General features: G+C 43.1%; 1 protein-coding gene across 6 annotated transcripts in view; it reads right to left on the bottom strand.

The window, feature by feature from the left end:
- Window positions 1-442: 442 nt before the first annotated feature.
- LOC129868487 (misshapen-like kinase 1) overlaps window positions 443-20,142 on the bottom strand; it is a 94,675-nt gene continuing 74,975 nt past the window's right edge. For 4 of the 6 annotated variants that reach the window (XM_055942508.1, XM_055942510.1, XM_055942506.1 and 1 more), the window contains 16 exons: window positions 19,716-19,795; window positions 19,099-19,202; window positions 18,864-18,964; window positions 18,514-18,537; window positions 18,218-18,369; window positions 17,320-17,440; window positions 17,024-17,140; window positions 16,811-16,925; window positions 16,369-16,524; window positions 16,077-16,220; window positions 14,231-14,365; window positions 13,951-14,051; window positions 13,634-13,783; window positions 10,144-10,303; window positions 9,918-10,057; window positions 443-9,813 (listed from right to left, as the gene is read on the bottom strand). In XM_055942508.1, coding sequence (XP_055798483.1) covers window positions 9,730-9,813; window positions 9,918-10,057; window positions 10,144-10,303; window positions 13,634-13,783; window positions 13,951-14,051; window positions 14,231-14,365; window positions 16,077-16,220; window positions 16,369-16,524; window positions 16,811-16,925; window positions 17,024-17,140; window positions 17,320-17,440; window positions 18,218-18,369; window positions 18,514-18,537; window positions 18,864-18,964; window positions 19,099-19,202; window positions 19,716-19,795 — 1,884 coding nt within the window. In that variant the 3' untranslated portion in view covers window positions 443-9,729. The remainder of the gene's footprint in view (window positions 9,814-9,917; window positions 10,058-10,143; window positions 10,304-13,633; window positions 13,784-13,950; window positions 14,052-14,230; window positions 14,366-16,076; window positions 16,221-16,368; window positions 16,525-16,810; window positions 16,926-17,023; window positions 17,141-17,319; window positions 17,441-18,217; window positions 18,370-18,513; window positions 18,538-18,863; window positions 18,965-19,098; window positions 19,203-19,715; window positions 19,796-20,142) is intronic. The other 2 variants (XM_055942513.1, XM_055942507.1) reach the window with 1 other exon arrangement.

Raw genomic sequence — 20,142 nt, forward strand, 5'->3', positions numbered from 1 at the left:
GTTCAATGTTCTTTACACCAGTCTATTCCCTTTAATTCCACAAGGGGGAGTGTACATGTTCACTACAGGGATATGGTTGATTAGCACGGTTTCCCAAACTCTGTCCTGGGGCACACCCCTGGGTGCACGTTTGGTTTTGTGCCTGAGCACTACATAACTGATTCAAATCACCAACACATCAAGCTTTGATTATTTGAATTAGCTGCGTAGTGATAGGGCAAAAAACAAAACATGCACCCAGGGAGGGCCCCAGGACAGAGTTTGGGGGACCCAAGCCTGGTAAATGTGTAGGTTGGAGTGAAGGCCTGCATGATGGTAGGAACTCCTTATAGAAGACTGGAGGTCAATTATACAACACATGCTTAGCCCATTCTTTCATTGGGTGTAAAACATGAGGAACAATGAATTCAAACTATGAATAAAGGCACAGTAATACAAACAATTTTAAGATTAGATCAATGTACTTTTATTTTTTAAACAACTCTGCATTAAGACTTTTACAGACTCATGAGTTCATTCAACATAATCTTGAAAGTTAATCAGTCTATGAAATACAATCTGGAGTTAACCCCTCAAAAACAGAGACACTAAACATTGTAAAGACATTTAATTTCTCAAAAACTGAAAAAGGATAAGAGATTATAGACCCGTCCAAAGATACCAGCCTTTTCAGCTTTCTGACTTTCACCGGTCCTATTTCCAACAACAAGCATCTATTAAAAATCACAAATCCATTCATACTTTAAATGTTATTCTACAAGGAGATCCAAGATTTTGTACAGTCTGACTATATAATATCTGTGAATAGAGTGTCTTGATTAATGTGCGACTACATTGGGTGAAGCAGGTCATTGCCTCCATAGCAACAGGCAGAGGCTCAGAGACAGTATACCTAAAACATTTACTACACAGAAGCAGAAAACCCACCCAAATGAGAACAGTGTATTGTAATTCAACCTTCATTTGGGCTGTGTTTACACAGCCACCCTAAGAACACAATTCAGATTTGTTTTCTTCTTCTGACTGTCCACACTCAGTTTTACATGTGCCCATATCAGATTTGTGCATTCACACTGATGTGGGAGAGGCTATAAGGATATTCCTGACCTGTAATCAAATGTATTTACAAAGCCCTTTTTACATCAACAGATGTCAAAGTGCTATACAGAAACCTAGCCTAAAACCCCAAACTGCAAGCAATGTAAAAGCCAAAATCTAACTGACCCTTACCTCATTTTAACACATTTTTTATTAAATATTGTTTTGCAGGTCAGGAGTGTCCGTATAGCCTTTTCCCACTGATGTAACACACAGATACAATGCTTATTTCTGTCACTGTTCCTTTAAATGTAGCTGTGGTTGTCATGGTAATGGCAGGTCATGTGCAAAAAAACAAATCTAATCATCCAGACAGGTCACATATGAAACATCAGAATTATATCACGATTGAGATCCACATGTGGATGTGGTATAAATCAGAAGTCAAAAGATCAGATTCAAATGTGTTTTTGTTGTTGCCGTTTACACAATGGGGAAAATATCAGATGGGTATCAGATATATAAATAATTTACCCACGTTAAGCTCTGCTCCCCTTGGTTACTGTTGCAACCTCTGACAACATTTTCCCTGGAAGCCCAATTCCCTTGTCAACCACTGGCGAAATCCCCTCGCAATGATGTCAAACTGTTTTAATACACAACAATTAAATTAAAACAGACTACCCCTGGCTAATCAGGAATCTCTTGGGTATGTTGTGGTGGATTGTCATTATAATTGCTTTACGGGAACCTGGTAAAATTGTTTGTAGCAGAGGAGGTTGGTGGCAGGCTCATGGCAATGGCTGGAGAGGAATGGTATAAAATACATCAAATACATGGTTTCCATGAGTTTGATGCCATTCCATTCGCCCCGTTCCAGCCATTATTATGAGCCGTCCTACCCTCAGCAGCCTCCAATGGTTTGTAGCTAGTGTGGTTAGCCACTGAATGGCTCTCTGAATTCACTGTCAGCATGCAGTCAAAGCTACTAACCACTTTTGGAGTTAACTAGTTAGTGCTCTCAAATCATATCCTGATGTCAACAGCAGATGGGAGTTGTATTAATAGCATGGATAACTTAGCTAGCTCACATACATTGAGAAAACAAGTTATATTACTGTAACGACCCTGGGTTTATAAGCGCGGAAATCGACTCTGCCGCTTGAGCATGCTTTTGCGGCACAGTCGATAGCGCGCCGGACCTCGGGCTAGGAGGTCGAGGGTTCGAGACCTGCTCCCTGCCTGTTTCATTACATTACGTTAGGTTGTCAATAGATGCGTTCACACCGCTCCTTAGCCCTGGGCTAAGGAAGATTTTAGCCCAAGGCTAAGAACATTGCAGTTTGAAAAGGCCTAGTGCGACAGAGCCAACCTTGGCTAGCCAACCAGTTGACCTAACAAACAATGGAACAAAGGTAGAATTTCAGATTAATGCTCCAACAGGCTCTGCATTTCAGGAAACTACGTTTTTCCTCCACTCCACTCACTGGCATTAATGTGCCGCTACGACGTCACAGCACAGATTTGCCGAGCTGCGGTCCCCAATGTAGTTTTAACCCACGGCACCTCCCATTGTGCTTCTCTGCCTGTTCTCCAACTCTCAGAATTTACGGGGGAAATTAGCTACATGCTATCAAAACCATGGAAACTCTTGGTGGCAAAACTCCAAATGCAGCCTGAAATTAAAGTAGCTGAATTTGTCGCTAGCCTCTTCCCAATAAGTCACTGAAGGGGTCATTTTTTTTATATAACAAAAATAAATCGCTACACATAGCAACGAAGTCACTAAATTGGCAACACTGGCTAGGCCTCGACAACAGTTGCTATCCATGCGTTTGCTTGCCCAAAATTCTGGGCTGCGACTTCGTGAAGGGAAATTGTCAAAAGATCTGAATTGAGCTGCCTGTGTAAACACCTTATGATCCACCTTATAGTTCATCAAAAGGCAATAACTGGATAAACGCATGAATGCAAAACTAGACAAGCATCACAGCTGTTAACGTGATGTATGAATATTATGCAGACTGTGGATTAGAAGGTATATTTTCTTGTGATTAAGACCGCACATTTTTTATTAAACAACATACGGGTATCTCCTTCACTAACGAGACAAGGACAAACAGTCCAGCTTAGATTCAGTCTGCCAAAGGCCACGACAAACACCCTCCCACAAGTCTCACAGACAGACAGCAGAGAATTGAACTTCATCTGTTCTTAACGCTCATATTGCTTATGAAGGAGAAACGTCACAACATTTGATATGGCAAGGACAGCCTTTGTGATATACCGATGTTCTGTGGGGCTGAAACATTAAACAATCCCATTTTACTGTTAGAACTTTGTTGTAACACTACACTTGACTGATAATGAATTTAGATTGGACAATAAAAAAGTTAATGACAACTGTTGACCCTCTCCATTCACCAACCTTTCTGTCTCGGTTGACTATTCCCCCATCTCACAATGACAATACATGTCCTCAATATCAGACTGGTCCCTCCGTCCCTCTCAACTAACAGTATGACTACTTGTTAGGCAGTATCAAGAGGAATCTGCACTTCCACTGGAAATACATACAGCTCCACCATCACGCTCATGCGTCACACCCACAAAGACGGTCCAAACATTTACGTAGACACCTACATTTATAGCTTTGCGTTCTGTGCCGTAAATTAGAATACATTGTGCTTAGATTAATTCATATACCAGACTGTAGAGTATGTTATACAAATACTAATCTGTTTTATAATGTACATTCATTTTGTTAAATCTTTATATAATTTACATATGCTTTAATAAAATAGTCCTTTCAGAATATATTAAGTTAGTTAATTTCCCACTGCATCTCACCCAGTCCACATATCTGATCACTCAAGAAAAACCTGTATCTTTATCTCCATTTCAAGCGCATCTAACGTCACATCCCAGGTCACTGGCTTAAGTTTCATTTGAACATATAAAATACTATCAAATTATTCTCAACAAATGTGGAATACTCCTATGGCTTTTATATGGTATACTGGCCTCCCTCCTACTGTCTAGAGGACTATCACATCAACCTCTGACAAAATGTATCTTTATAGGCATATAATCATTTTCAAAATTGGGTAGGTTTGCTGCCATGAACTGCACGTTTGTCCTGTGCCAATATTGTAGTTACATGAATGGGTCATACAAGGATATTGTAAAATTCTATAGAAAATGCCTACAGACTACATGTGTAATATTTCCTCTACACTAACTCTTCTAGATGATGGCAACAGATCTACAGTCACTGTAACTGGTGAGTCTATTACATTTAAAAAGCAGTAGGTAAACATTGAGGTAATTACAGAATAAAATCTATAGTTGTTGACAATGTTACAAATGTAAAAGTAGTTGAGTCATATAGGGATGTTCTGGTTTCTATGTAAGTGCACTTCATTGGCACAGGACACCAGTAACAAAGGAGGCAACTATTTATTATTGTAAACTGTCTGTCAGTATAACCTCTTCTTCCTGGAGTTCAGTTATAAGAGCGAGTGGAGGGTCATATTCACTACCTACCTTTAACCCTCAACACTCACTACCTTTAACCCTCAACACCCAGTATCTTCCCTACTCCAAGGCACTGCTTAAACTGTAAACATGGCAGTTTGGCTAACTAAGATAGGAGGACCATTTACATGACTGTCAGAGCTACTTGTGGAGTGTGTAAAAACGTGAGATATCAGTCACAATGTCACACAGCTGATATTCAATAAAGTAGGCTAGGGGGAAACTAATCTAAGAATTGATACTGAATTGTGATACAGGAGGAATTGCTCATATATGTGCATGCAAGCATGCTCACAGAGTAAAATATAGACATTTTAACTGTACTAAGTGCTTTTATCCATTTACAATCGATTATGTTCCGTACTCTCCATTTTAATATACAGTACCAGTCAAAAGTTTGGACACACCTACTCATTCAAGGGTTTTATTTTTACTATTTTCTACATTGTAGAATAATAGTGAAGACATCATAACGATGAAATAACACATATGGAATCATATAAACTCAGCAAAAAAATTAACATCCCTTTTTCAGGACCCTGTCTTTCAAAGATAATTTGTAAAAATCTAAATAACTTCACAGATCTTCATTGTAAAGTGTTTAAACACTGTTTTCCATGCTTGTTCAATGAACCATAAACAATTAAATGAACAGGCACCTGTGGAATGGTCGTTAAGACACTAACAGCTTACAGAGGCTAGGCAATTAAGGTAACAGTTATGAAAACTTAGGACACTAAGACGCCTTTCTACTGACTCTGAAAAACACCAAAAGAAAGATGCCCAGGGTCCCTGCTCATTTGCGTGAAAGTGCCTTAGGCATGCTGCAAGGAGACATGAGGACTGCAGATGTGGCCAGGGCAATAAATTGCAATGTCCGTACTGTGTGACGCTGAAGACAGCGCTACATGGAGACAGGACAGACAGCTGATCGTCCTCGCAGTGGCAGACCACATGTAACAACACCTGCACAGAATCGGTACAACCGAACATCACACCTGCGGGACAGGTACAAGATGGCAACAATAACTGCCCGAGTTACACCAGGAACGCACAATCCCTCCATCAGTGCTCAGACTGTCCACAATAGGCTGAGAGAGGCTGGACTGAGAGCTTGTAGGCTTGTTGTAAGGCAGGTCCTCACCAGACATCACCGGCAACAAAGTCGCCTATGGGCAAAAATCCACCGTCGCTGGACCAGACAGGACTGGCAAAAAGTGCTCTTTACAAACGAGTCGCGGTTTTGTCTCACCACGGGTGAAGGTCGCATTCGCGTTTATTGTCGAAGGAATGAGCGTTACACTGAGGCTTGCACTCTGGAGCGGGATCGATTTGGAGGTGGAGGGTCCGTCATGGTCTGGGGCGATGTGTCAAAGCATCATCGGACTGAGCTTGTTGTCATTGCAGGCAATCTCAACGCTGTGCGTTACAGGGAAGACATCCTCCTGCAGGCTCATCCTGACATGACCCTCCAGCATGACAATGCCACCAGCCATACTGCTCGTTCTGTGCGTGATTTCCTGCAAGACAGGAATGTCAGTGTTCTGCCATGGCCAGCGAAGAGCCCGGATCTCAATCCCATTGAGCACGTCTGGGACCTGTTGGATCGGCGGGTGAGGGCTAGGGCCATTCCCCCCAGAAATGTCCGGGAACTTCCCGGTGGGGTAACATCTCACAGCAAGAACTGGCAAATCTGGTGCAGTCCATGAGGAGGAGATGCACTGCAGTACTTAATGCAGCTGGTGGCCACACTAGATACTGACTGTTACTTTTGATTTTGACCCCCCCCTTTGTTCGTCACATGTCTGTGGAACTTGTTCAGTTGATGTCTCAGTTGTTGAATCTTGTTTTGTTCATACAAATGTATTTACACATTTTTTTGATGAGTTTAGTAACCCCAAAAAGTGTTAAATTAAAATATATTTTAGATGTAAGCTTCTTGAAAGTAGCCACTCTTTGCCTTGATGCCAGCTTTGCACACTTGGCATTCTCTCAACCAGCTTCACCTGGAATGCATTTCAATTAAAAGGTACGCCAAAATTATTTGTGGAATTTCTTTCCTTAATGCAATTGAGCCAATCAGTTGTGTCGTGACAATGTAGGGTTGGTATACAGAAGATAGCCCTATTTGGTAAAAGACCAAGTCCATATTATGGCAAGAACAGCTCAAATAAGCAAAGAGAAATGACAGTCCATCATTACTTTAAGATATGATGGTCAGTCAATTTGGAAAAATTCAAGATGCAAAGTTTCTTCAAGTGCAGTCGCAAAAACCATCAAGCGGTATGATGAAACTGGCTCTCATGAGGACCGCCACACAAAAGGAAGACCCAGAGCTACCTCTGCTGCAGAGGATGAGTTCATTAAAGTTAACTGCACCTCAGAAATTGCAGCCCAAATAAATGCTTCACAGAGTTCAAGTAACAGACACATCAACATCAACTGTTCAGAGAATACTGCGTGAAATCAGGCCTTCATTTTCGAATTGCTGCAAAGAAACCACTACTAAAGGACACCAATAAGAAGAAGAAACTTGCGTGGGCCAAGAAACATGAGCAATGGACATTAGACCGGTGAAAATCTGTCCTTTGGTCTGATGACTCCAAATTTGAGATTCTTTGGTTCCAACCGCCGTGTCTTTGTGAGACGCAGAGTAGGTGAACAGATTATCTCCGCATGTGTGGTTCCACCGTGAAGCATGGAGGAGGTGGTGTGATGGTTCTTTGCTGGTGACACTGTCTGTGATTTATTTAGAATTCAAGGCACACTTAACTAGCATGGCTACCACAGCATTCTGCAGCGATACGCCATCCCATCTGGTTTGCGCTTAGTGGAACTATCTTTTGTTTTTCAACAGAACAATGACCCAACACACCTCCAGGCTGTGTACGGGCTATATGACCAAGAAAGAGAGCGATGGAGTGCTGCATCAGATGACCTGGCCTCCACAATCATCCAACCTCAACCCATTTGAGATGGTTTGGGATGAGTTGGACCGCAGAGTGAAGGAAAAGCAGCCAACAAGTGCTCAGCATATGTGGGAACTCCTTCAAGACTGTTGGAAAAGCATTCCAGGTAAAGCTGGTCAAGGGAATGCCAAGAGTGTGCAAAGCTGTCATCAATGCAAAGGGTGGCTACTTTGAAGTATCTCAAATATAAGATATTTTTTTGGTTACTACATGATTCCATATGTATTATTTAATAGTTTATGTCTTCACTACTATTCTACAATGTAGAAAATAGTAAAAATAAAGAAAAACCCTTGAATGAGTAGGTGTTAATAATATTTGCTTCTTTACTAAATATATTTATAATATATAGAATCCATTTAGAGTAAAGTACATAAAATACCCACAGCTTATGCATTTCCCCTGATCTCTTAAATAATCAAAGTAGATTCATAGTATGTTCAGAGAAGTATTGTGAATTTTGGTAGGGAAAACAACAATACCAATATATTCAACAACTTGTTGCCTTACTACCAGTTTAGTATGATAAATAAAAGTGCCCAATGAGTTTGAGTCCTCTAGTACAGTATTGCAGAGCCAAAGATGCCACAAAACTGGGACTGCTAAAGCATCACTCAGTGAAGTTCAATACTGGCTCAAGAACCACACAGCTGTTGCTTGAAACCACATTAATAGTTCAGTATTATCCACTGCAGCCCCATCCCTACAAACACTCACACCTTTGCATACAAAACACACATACCCAAATCCATACCAATGAACATAAAATACATTAAAAATGGAGGTTGCGGACAGAGTAGCTCTAGTAAGAGAAAAGGGAACTATATTCAACTGGATAACATCCGCAAGATGAAGAAAACCTGACTTCCATTATAATATTCTTACAACTACATCTCTCTCTCTTCCAAATCCTCTATGTCCTCTTTATTACGGTGACTTCAAAGCCTTCATACTTCATCACCCCTCGACCCCCACATCTTAACAAGTCACCTCACTCCCTTCCACTGGTATATTTTACACACAACAAATTAACTCAACTCCCTTCTCCGAACAAGAACTGCACTAGAACAGCATATATATTGCAATATAACGGCAATATAACAGTAGAGATAAAAGTAAGAATACCAGTTAGGCTAATACCAAATACAGGAACCGTACAGATATCAAATCTTTGTTGCGATATTAGCGATATTGACAAGAAACAAAGGTAGAAATATCTAAAGCCAGTTAGAAAGCCTCCTAAAAGGTGAGGAGGTCCATCCCGGATATGTAGCAAGGATATAATAAAGGAATAGAAGGTGTATAGTTTGAGCACAGCAGTGTGTTCTATTTAACTTCTCTGGATTTACTAAGGAATAGAACAATACTATGTTCACATCATAGATAGTCCATCTTCCGATGAGGTTTTTTAAACCTACATCCCAAAAAACATCAAAATAAGAAACATTAAATCAAGTTTTAATCAAACAACACTTCTTATTTTTAAACAATGAGTTGAATAATGATGTCATAGGGAATCAGAAGCTTAGCATAGTGAGTGAGCTTCTATGGTGAAGTGTTGCAACAATACTTCAAACCTCTAGGGTGTGCCAGTACAGTATATATCAGGTCCATGGTAACGCCCCAAATGGAGGTGTAATATACAAGTCTGCCAGTGACTTCAATCTACCCATGTTCTCTTCCATGTGAACATGTTAGATACTGGCTATTTACAATTCAATCTTGACTTCTTCCAAATCTATTTCACCAGTAAGGAATGTTTTTAACATACCTCCAATAAGAAGGAACTAACTACAGTAGTTACGACTAAACACAGGTCCACCAAGTGACTGAGGTACAATAATACAGGACAAGTATATACACAGTAGAGTAGAGATGATATTACATGAGAATCCTGTGGTGATGTCTCATAGTTAGCTACCATTTCAGAGGAAGCTTAATCAGTTTAGGGGAGTCAGCAGGTGGCAGGTGAGATAGACTTTGTCGTGAAGACTTTAGGCTGGAATGGATTTACAGTAGGCTTGTGTGTGCTGTATGTGTGTGTTGTGTTTGTGTTGAGTCTGACTGTGTGGTGTGTCCTTGTAAGTGGGGCGTGGGGGGTGGGTGGGGGTTTGAGTGTCAATAGCTTGGCCTGGTGGTTTCCATACACTGACTACGGGACATAGTTGTATGGGACGATGTTGTTTCACCAGTTCATGATGCAGTTCCTGTTCAGGGTCATGAAGTAGACCTGGCTGCTGCCCCCGGAGCGCACCGAAGCAAAGAACACCTGAGATGCAAAACAGAAGATTACGACCACACACATATAGTTTGGGTACATTTCTGAATCCATGTGTGTGCATACCTGTTTGTGTGAGTGTGTGTGTGACCCACCTTGTCATTCCTCTCACAGAGGAACTTGAGCCTCTGGGCTCTCTTGTGCATGAAGACTCCGTCCAAGTGGCCCGTCTCTACAGCACGGATCTCTATGGCCTTCTCTCCCCAGCCCATGATCTGGTTAGAGCAGATATGGGCTGAACAGAGAGAAAGAGAAGGAGATAACTCAGAACACAGCAACTTTATGAGGAAGTGTGTGTGTGTTTGTACACATGTGCCATACCAACAGAGGTGGGCATCTCGCCCCACTGAAGCACCACATCTTTGATGATGCGTCCGTAGGTGTTTACATAGACGCCCTCGTCCTCGTAGCACAGCAGCATCTCCATGCCGTCCGAGCTGGGCAGGAACACGATGGCATGGGGCATGATCTGGCACTGGATCTGAACACACACAGAGAGAAGGAGTATAATATCTTTTGACCTAACAGTTAAATGCACTGATTCTCGCTCTGAATAAGAGTCTGTGAAGCAGTGTTGTGGTCGAGTCACTAGTCCCTATGGCTAACTCCGAGTCACCAATAGTCGAGTCACTACGGCTAATTCAGAGACACCACTAGTCAAGTCACTAGTCCCTACGGCTAAGTATGAATCACCAATAGTCAGGTCACGAGTCCCTATGGCTAATTCCGAGTCACCAATAGTCAGGTCATGAGTCCCTATGGCTGAAGTCTGAGTCTCAGTGTTTGAGTCCTGGTCTAAATGCTCAAGTCTGAATCACTGGGTCTGAGTTTTGAAGTTCGAAGTGGTTCCGGTCTTCTCTATTTTTCTGTTACATATTTGTTTCTGTTACATGTTTTTTTGCACACTCGTACTGATGGCTCGATGCTCGTCTGTTGCTAGAGATTCGCGCCTCTATTGATTTAGCTCAGATTTAGTAGAAGAAATCTTCCCAGCAACAACTAGTGGCGGGCTGGTGGGAAGATTTTAATGTGAGCATTGAAGTAACGCAAAGATTTACCTCCTGTTGCCCAATGGTCATAAATGGCTGCAATATGCAATAGACTATGAAACAAATAATTAATTCATACACAGCCTCACACATTTTATTTTAATGTAATGTTCAATAGTTATGTCAAGTCAGTAATGGATGAATGTTCTCTAGATGGAATTGGCTATTGCTCCTGTCAGATTGACCAGACTATTACTTGCAATAATTGTAACAGGCTCTCTGCTACTTTTTGTAAAATCACCCACTGATATTTGTGTAGACTTTTTAATGCAGATTGAAATCTTAAGACTTGTCACAACATAGCTATAGGTTGTAGGGGGGAAATTAGGAGGGTAGAGTGAGACGACAAATTCAAAGAGCCTACTTTTCTATGCTCAAGGGGGAGAGTCCTCCCGGGTGGCGCAGTGGTCTAGGGCACTGCATCGCAGTGCTAGCTGCGCCACCAGAGTCTCTGGGTTCGTGCCCAGGCTGGGCTGGGTTCGCACCCAGGCTCTGTCGCAGCCGGCCGCAACCGGGAGGTCCGTGGGGCGACGCACAATTGGCATAGCGTCGTCCGGGTTAGGGAGGGTTTGGCCGTTAGGGATATCCTTGTCTCAGTATGTAAAAATGTAATAAAATGTATGCAATCTACTGTAAGTCGCTCTGGATAAGAGCGTCTGCTAAATGACTAAAATGTAAATGTAAATGTAATGTAAAATGAGAGAAATAGCTAGACTGTTTTACTCTTAAACTCAATACTATGGTTTTCAATTTTGTAAAGCAGTTTGTGTTTCTTAACCAGGCAAAGCTAAATAGTAGTCTGTGGTTACGGGGATGCAGAGCCTGCCTTGCCTGTCTGCCCACACTCATTGCTTGCATCGCAGCAGCTCACCAGCTGATGTAGGCTGTGGCGCGTCCTTCCCACTGCTAGAGAACTGAAGCCTTGCTGCTCTGTGCACACAGTTCTGCTAATATTCTGCTTATCATAGTAGCATACTCAGTCCAAGTGAAAATACAAGTCACCAATGGTCGAGTCAGAAGTCATGAAAAATCGTGACTCGAATCCGAGTCCTGGGCTCGAGTACTTCCACACTGCTGTGAAGTGATGAAAATGTATAGCAAGAAGTGTGTGAAAACTGTGAGGAGGTTTTTACATCAATACCTGTCAAGTTTTGGCATCTAATCAATAAACAGGTTATTATTCATGTTCTGTAGCTATTTTAGGTGTGAATGTATTCTCAAGTCTATCTGATTTGGAAGAATTTGTGGGGGCTTAAGGATATTCTGTCCCCATAGTTTCTGTCTGGCCCTGTTTATATGTGTGTGGTGTCATGACGTTGCCTGCTTGGGTATAGCAAGCCCCATCCCCCTCTCCCTGCCCCCTACAACTAGGCTGCTGTGGTCACAAAGAGACGTCGTAAATTCCTGAGAATCTCCTCATGGACACACAGTATAGCAGAGGGGAAACTTCCAAAGAGAACAAAGGGATTTCTTCCGCCTCACAGAACTTGAGGTACGAACAGATTTCATGTTCCGGAAAAAGTATAAAAGATCGGTGAAGATTCCAGCTATTAATATGTCCGTTTGTCACAACTTGGGAAACTCATGGGAGACTGTGTGGCTACATTACCATACCGCTGTTTATATAATAACCTCAGATATGAGGTTTACATCTAATTGTTGTATAAAATGAATGAGTGAGTATGATACTGTTTGTATAATTGTGTAATATGATTTTGGACTGTTTAATGAAGAAAAATACAAATCCCTTTTGATTTGAACTAAATCCGAGGACCAGCCCCTGAGCCCAGTTGGGTCAGACATCCTGGGGCAGCCTCTTTCTGCAATTCCTAATAAAAACCCAACTTGAGAAATTATCACCAGACCATGTTTTTTCTCCATTAGGAGGAGACAAAGGTTGTGGACAATTGCTGAGTCTTTAACCATACCACGTGGTTAAACTCAAAGACTATACCGACAGAATAAGAACAAGTCTTTAATATTGACTACTAGTCTGCAGCTAGGAATTCGGTATCATTGAACGCGAATAACGACAACCGCCAAAACATCCATTCTATAATGAATGTCACTCTGAACTACCCACAATAACCATGATAGAGACAGACGAAACTCTCCAACAGAAACAAACTTTTCTCCAGCGATCAAGACGACACACTGAGCGTAAATATATATATATTGATTGCAATTGTTCCCGAATGAGTGAGCGTTCATGTGTAAAGGATTAGCATGTCAATTGTTATAATTATGAACTCTGTAGTGACTTCTTAGTCGACCCCCAATTTTCCCTTTGTCTAACAAGCCGCCATGCCGGTTCAGCCCACTAGGGCATATTTCTCCTATCATTTCATGTAACCATTTTAAGTTTGTTTGTTTGTTTATGCATTTCTGTGAATTACTTAGTTAGTAATAAATAAATGATTTAAGACAATTGATGTATGGATGACTCATAGTGAAGACTGGGTTCGTGCAGATAACCAACAATTTACAACGTTTGGAATGAGACTAACGTGAGGTAAAGTAAATAATTAATTAATTCGAAGACTAATTGATCAGATAAAATATCTGAAAAGTTATTTTAGGAAATGATAACTTTGTAATCCGAATATTTTTCCATGGTGCCCCAAATTCATAGTTAATTAGTTACGTTATTAATCAGTTGATCGCGTAATCCCTAATTACAGGAATCTTTGATAAAAACGAAGTCTTCAATTTAATGATAGCAAAGACACGACAGTGGTGTCAATAGGAACTTATCCACTTACATGCACTGGGATGTAGATGTCATAGTTGTTCCCAGAGTCAACGTCGATGGCGTGGAAGCCAGCAATGGAGCCATAGATGACTTTCAACCTCTGACCTTCCTCCACTGTGAGGTCTACCAACTGGGGCCTGTGGGGCAGGTCACCAAAGGACTAGAGGAGAGGAGAAAGAGAGAGAGATGGGAGACGGAAAGAGAGACGAGAAAGAGGGAGAACATACATTTTAAAAAAAAATTTTTTTTATGTTGTTCTGGTTGACTGGCTGTGGGAAATAGAACACATGGCACTCAGAACAATAAGGCAGGAAAAGTGAGACCTACCTTGAAGGCCATGAATTTGTGATAAGGCTTGGGAGCCCAGGCATATACCTCCACCGCATTCTTCATAGCTATCACCAGGAACTTGATCCTCTCATATTTCACTAGACACAAACAACAAAGCGGGATTAGAGCCTTTATATTATACTATAAATAAACACGTCCAAAAAGGCAAAAACCATATGTGTAAATGTACATGGTTGGAAAATGCATTGATAATAGATATACGGTTCAATAACGGGTCACATCACTGTTCCGCTGTCTCCGTCCTTCCTTTACTCACCCACTTTGTAGTGGACACATCCCTCCATCTCCCCTACAGTGGTCCAGCCCTGCTTCTTCTCAACCTCCGGGTCATTGTGGAGGATCTTGTTTCTCAGCCAGGCCAGGTAGTACACACGCACCTTGTTCTTCTTACCTGGGACAGACACACACACAGTAAGAGGTTATACAGTGGATAAGAAAAGGGGCTGAGTAGCAACAGATGAAGTTTGTGATGCACAGGTCCTTGTCAAATCAAATCAAATTTTATTGGTCACATACACATAGCAGATGTTATTGCGGGTGTAGTGAAATGTTTGTGTTCACAGCTCTAACAGTGCAGTAATATCTAACAATTCACAACAATACACACAAATCTAAAAGTAAAATAATGGAATTAAGAAATATATAAATATTAGGACGAGCAATGTCTTAGTGGCATTGACTAAAATTCAGTATAAACATATGAAATGAGTAAAGCAGTATGTAAACACTATTAAAGTGACTAGTGTTCCATTATTGAAGTGACCAGTGATTCCATGTCTATGTATATAGGGTAGTAGCCTCTAAGGTGCAGGGTTGAGTAACCGTGTGGTAGCCGGCTAGTGATGACTATTTAACGCGTCTGATGGCCTTGAGATAGAAGCTGTTTTTCAGTCTCTCGGTCCCAGCTTTGATGCCCCTGTACTGACCTCGCCTTCTGGATGATAGCGGGGTGAACAGGCCGTGGCTCGGGTGGTTGATATCCTTGATGATCTTTTTGGCCTCCCTGTGACATCTGGTGCTGTAGGTGTCCTGCGGGGCAGGTAGTTGCCCCCGGTGATGCGTTGTGCAGACAGCACCACACTCTGGAGAGCCCTGCGGTTGCGGGTGGTGCAGTTTCCATACCAAGTGATGATACAGCCCGACAGGACGCTCTCAATGGTGCATCTGTAAAAGTTTGTGAGGGTCTTAGGAGCCAAGCCAAATTTATTCAGCCTCCTCTGAGGTTGTAGAGGCACTGTTGTGCCACCTTTACCACAAGTCTGTGTGGGTGGACCATTTCAGATCGTCAGTGACGTGTACGCCAAGGAACCTTAAGCTTTCCACCTTCACTGCAGTCCCGTCGATGTGGATAGGGGGCTGCTCCCTCTGCTTTTTCCTGAAGTCCACAATCAGCTCCTTCGCTTTGTTGACATTGAGGGAGAGGTTATATTCCTGGCACCATTCTGCCAGGTCTCTCACCTTCTTCCTGTAGGCTGTCTCGTCATTGTTGGTAATCAGGCCTACTATGGTTGTGTCATCTGCAAACTTGATGATTGAGTTGGTGGCGTGCATGGCCACACAGTCATGGGTGAACAGGGAGTACAGGAGGGGGCTGAGTACGCACCCTTGTGGGGCCCCTGTGTTGAGGATCAGTGAAGTGGAGGTGTTGTTTCCTACCTTCACCACCTGGGGACGGCCCGTCAGGAAGTCCAAGACCCAGTTGCACAGGGCGGGGTTGAGACCCAGGGCCCTGAGCTTAATGATGGGTTTGGAGGGTACTATGGTGTTGAATGCTGAGCTATGGTCAATGAACAGCTTTCTTACATAGGTATTCCTCTTGTCCAGAAGGGATAGGGCAGTGTGCAGTGTTATGGCGATTGCATCGTCTGTGGATCTATTGGGGCGGTAAGCAAATTGATGTAGGTCTAGGGTGTCAGGTGTAGAGGTGATATGATCCTTAACTAGCCACGGGTGTATTCAGTTGAAATGAAACGTTCAGGACGTTGCAGATAGAAAGGCAAAATGTAGAGCTAACAGATTCTATCTGAAGATTTTGTGACTTATCCTGAACAGACCCCAGGTGAGCGCAGAGTGTTGTTCAAGTGCTGAGCAGTACTAATCACCTGATATGGTGATGAGCAGGTTCAGTCCCTCCAGAACATCCATTTGTTGAAACCTGCGCGAATTGATGAGGGGGTAGACCTTCCCCTGACCACTACGGTCCAGCAGCTTCAGACCATTCTCTGTCCCCACCAGCAGGTTCACACCTGGGAATCACACACAGATACAAATATCCCCAAAATGCAAACAATCAGGACCTACAGGAAATATGTAGAAGATGTGATACTCATGGTGGATGGAATAAAATGATTACAGTGTTGGCTATAGCTTAGACCAGCGTGCTGTCTGTCTCACCCCAGAGAGCAGCACAGAGGATCTCAGAGTTGAACCTCTTCTTGTACTTGCGGATCTCGGGGGTGTCGCTGTGGGGGCGTGTGTTGGTGGGGTTCACGTTCACCATGGAGCCTTTCCTCACCTCCATCTTCAGCTGCTCAAACCTGGAGCCCAGGCCTGGACACAGCAGGAGGGAGGCAGAGAAGCAGGCAAAGTTTAGAGGGAAGAGGAGAGAAAACTTCCTTAAGGGAATGATATTGAATCAAGCTACTATGGGCAAATGCTGCCCTCCTGCTGTGAGACATTTCCATGACTCAGATTTAATAACAGCAGTAAAGTAAAAGATGCTGGATTGTGAGCCGAGTAATGAAGCTAGAGACTGGAATAGGGAACTAAGGAATTGAGGGTGTATAGGGGAACCTCATTTAACCTTTTGATAATGAGACATTCTGTCTGTACTTACTGCCCACAGAGATGGCATCCGCAGTGTCACCTGGTGGTTGGTACATGCCCAGGTCAACAAAGGTGGTGAAGGAGGACTTGCCACTTGACGCCTTGACTAGACCCCTGGACTGATACTGGAGGAAACAGGAAGGAAGGGAGAGAATGGAGTTTTGGGCAGAGAACCATGTCCATGATTGTACTTGTATTCGGGGAGAGAGTCAGAGAGACTCACATCATAAACAGAGTCTTTCCCAGGGGAGGAGTGGGAGGCGGAGTCAGTGGGGGAGTGGGAGGGCTGCACCACATCAGGCAGGTTGGTGTATCCATTGTGGCTCCGCTTCTCTGGTGTCTGCCAGGCAACGGGGACAAACCAGTCACAATGGCCCAACACAACCTCCTACATAAGAGTAACCTGACCACCCACACACATTTACACAACTCCACACACATACATGTATACATATGTGTGTTTAATACAGACTACTTCTCTCTAGTCCAGTAGGCTACTTCCTGAAAGACATAACTCACCCTCTGCACCAGCATGGTCTGGTCCCTGTAGCCTCCAGCCTGCCCCTCCTCCCCTCCCTCGCCCTCCTCCTCCTCATGAACCACCATGGTGTTGACCGAGTCAGTGTCGGCATCCCGGGGACTAAAGACAGACAGGAGAGGATGTCAAGGAGGAAGAAACAGAGGAAAATGACGGAACAGCAGAAGATATGAAGTAGACAGGAAAATGAAAGAAGGGAAGGTGAGGGTGGCGGTATAAAGAGGATAAGAATGGGCTTTCGATGTCATTATTCACACAAGAATCCGTCTCTCCTTTCAATGTCATTATTCACACGAGAAGCTGTCTCTCCTTTCAATGTCATTATTTACACGAGAAGCCGTCTATCCTATCAATGTCATTATTTACACGAGAAGCCGTCTCTCCTATCAATGTCATTATTTACACGAGAAGCCGTCTATCCTATCAATGTCATTATTTACACGAGAAGCCCTCTCTCCTATCAATGTCATTATTTACACGAGAAGCCGTCTCTCCTTTCAATGACATTATTTACACGAGAAGCCGTCTCTCCTTTCAATGTCATTATTCACACGAGAAGCTGTCTCTCCTTTCAATGTCATTATTCACACGAGAAGCCGTCTCTCCTTTCAATGTCATTATTTACACGAGAAGCCGTCTCTCCTTTCAATGTCATTATTTACACGAGAAGCCGTCTCTCCTTTCAATGTCATTATTTACACGAGAAGCCGTCTCTCCTTTCAATGTCATTATTTACACGAGAAGCTGTCTCTCCTTTCAATGTCATTATTTACACGAGAAGCTGTCTCTCCTTTCAATGTCATTATTTACACGAGAAACTGCCTCTCCTTTTTTCTCCTTCCTGTTTGTCAGTGTGTGTTCTCCCACCCTGGTACTGACCGGTCTGTAGGGCTGTCCTCCTCCTCATTCCCCTCTCCACTCTCACTCTCCTCACTGCTCTCACTGCCTTCTGAGGATGAGGAGTAGTCATTGGCCTTCACCGGAGGTCTGGGCTGCTCCTCAGGACGCTCCTTAGCATACAGCCCATGGTCCTGAACACACACACACACACACGACACACATACGACAGGTTTTGCCAGCATACTAGGACTATGACAGGCATGTGTAACTTAACACAGCAGCCTGACATAGTGAAACCAATACATGTGTATCACAGCACACACACAGATACTAACCTCTCCTATAGCTCTCTTGTAACTCTGTGCATTGGAAGAAGCAGTGGACAAACAGGGAAGTGAGCGGTGTAGGAAGAGAGAAAAAGAAAAGCGCAGAGAATAGGATATGAAAAAAAGAGAAACTGTTAGTGTAGGAGTCAATTTCCAGAAAAAGATCCGCTGTAGGGATTGGGGAGTGAGTGCAGGTGTTACAATAGTGCAGAATAGTCAGTGAAAATTCATTTCAAAAGTGATAAGCTGAAAAGAAGATGCGCGTGTACAGCTGACAAATGGGAAGGGTGTGTAAAGTGTCTGAATATCCTTCATGCAGTGTTCATAGTGAGGGTGTTTTACAGGTGAGGGGTACTTACAGCAGGGCGACTGGGGCGGGACGACGTGCGAGACTCCCCTGGCTTGTGCCCCGTCATGCGCCCATCATGGCCTAGTATGGGGGAGTCTATTTTGGAGGAGCCTGAAACCAACATTCTGAATGTCAACATGGAATTGCTAACATCATTGCTGGGGCTTGCTTTCATTCCATAAGAGGGATCAACAGAAAGAGAAGGAGATAGATAAGCAGAGTCACAGAGAATGTGATTGACTCACTGAGTATCCGGTGCCTCTCCAGAGAGCCAGTCTGGGGTAGATTGGATACGTGGTTCATGCTATCTCCTCTTTCCCAGCGGTCGTTGCGGCTCAGGTCTGGGTTGCTATTACAAGGAAGAGATAAGATTATTAGTTATTAAAACCTCAGCAGTGAATATCATAACTCTGTCATGATCTACCATCATCCATGTGTCATGATTGGAATCAGAATAGTCTTCTGACACATGTTTAAAATGTGAATGTATTGCCAAATGAGCTCATGAGTGAGACGGGGAGTAAAACTGACTTTGTTTGGTGCATGATTTCGGAGGTGTTGTTTAGTGGGGACAAATTTTTGCCCAAATTCTCTAAACACTGCTTACCTGCTAAATAGTTTCATCGTAAACATCGCCAGATACCTCCATGTTAGCATGTAGTGCATAACATATGAATAAACGCATGCCCTTTCTGAAGAGGGAGGGAGGGACTGGGAACAGGCTTTGGCAGAGGGAGGTATGGACTTCGTTAAGACAGATTGGAAAGTGTTTGCCGCCAAAACCTAAATCAAGTAGCGGGAGATGTGGTTCTAGGAGCCGGAATTAGAATGAGAGTAGCTTAGATGTGTCCGTCTGAGTTACCTGGCTCTGACTGGATGCCTGATGCCAGACGATAGGTTGGTGTTGAGAGCTGTGGCAATGGAGGCGGTCCTCTGGGGAATCTGCGAAAGATATCTGACATTACTAAATACATTATATGACCAAAAGTATGTTAACACCTGCTCGTCGAACATCTCATTCCAAAATCATCGGCATTAATATGGACTTGGTCGCCCCTTTGCTGCTATAACAGCCTCCACTCTTCTGGGAAGGCTTTCCACTAGATGTTGGAACATTGCTAAGGGGACTTGCTTCCCCGCAGTGCCAGACCTCACTGATGCTGGGCGATTAGGCCTGGCACGCAGTCTGCATTCCAATTCATTCCAAAGGTGTTTGATGGGGTTGAGGTCAGGGCTCTGTGCAAGCCAGTCAAGTTCTTCCACACCGATCTCAACAAACCATTTCTGTA

Source organism: Salvelinus fontinalis, chromosome 13 (genome assembly GCF_029448725.1).
Source record: "Salvelinus fontinalis isolate EN_2023a chromosome 13, ASM2944872v1, whole genome shotgun sequence".
In the NCBI taxonomy this organism is placed as follows: domain Eukaryota; kingdom Metazoa; phylum Chordata; class Actinopteri; order Salmoniformes; family Salmonidae; genus Salvelinus; species Salvelinus fontinalis.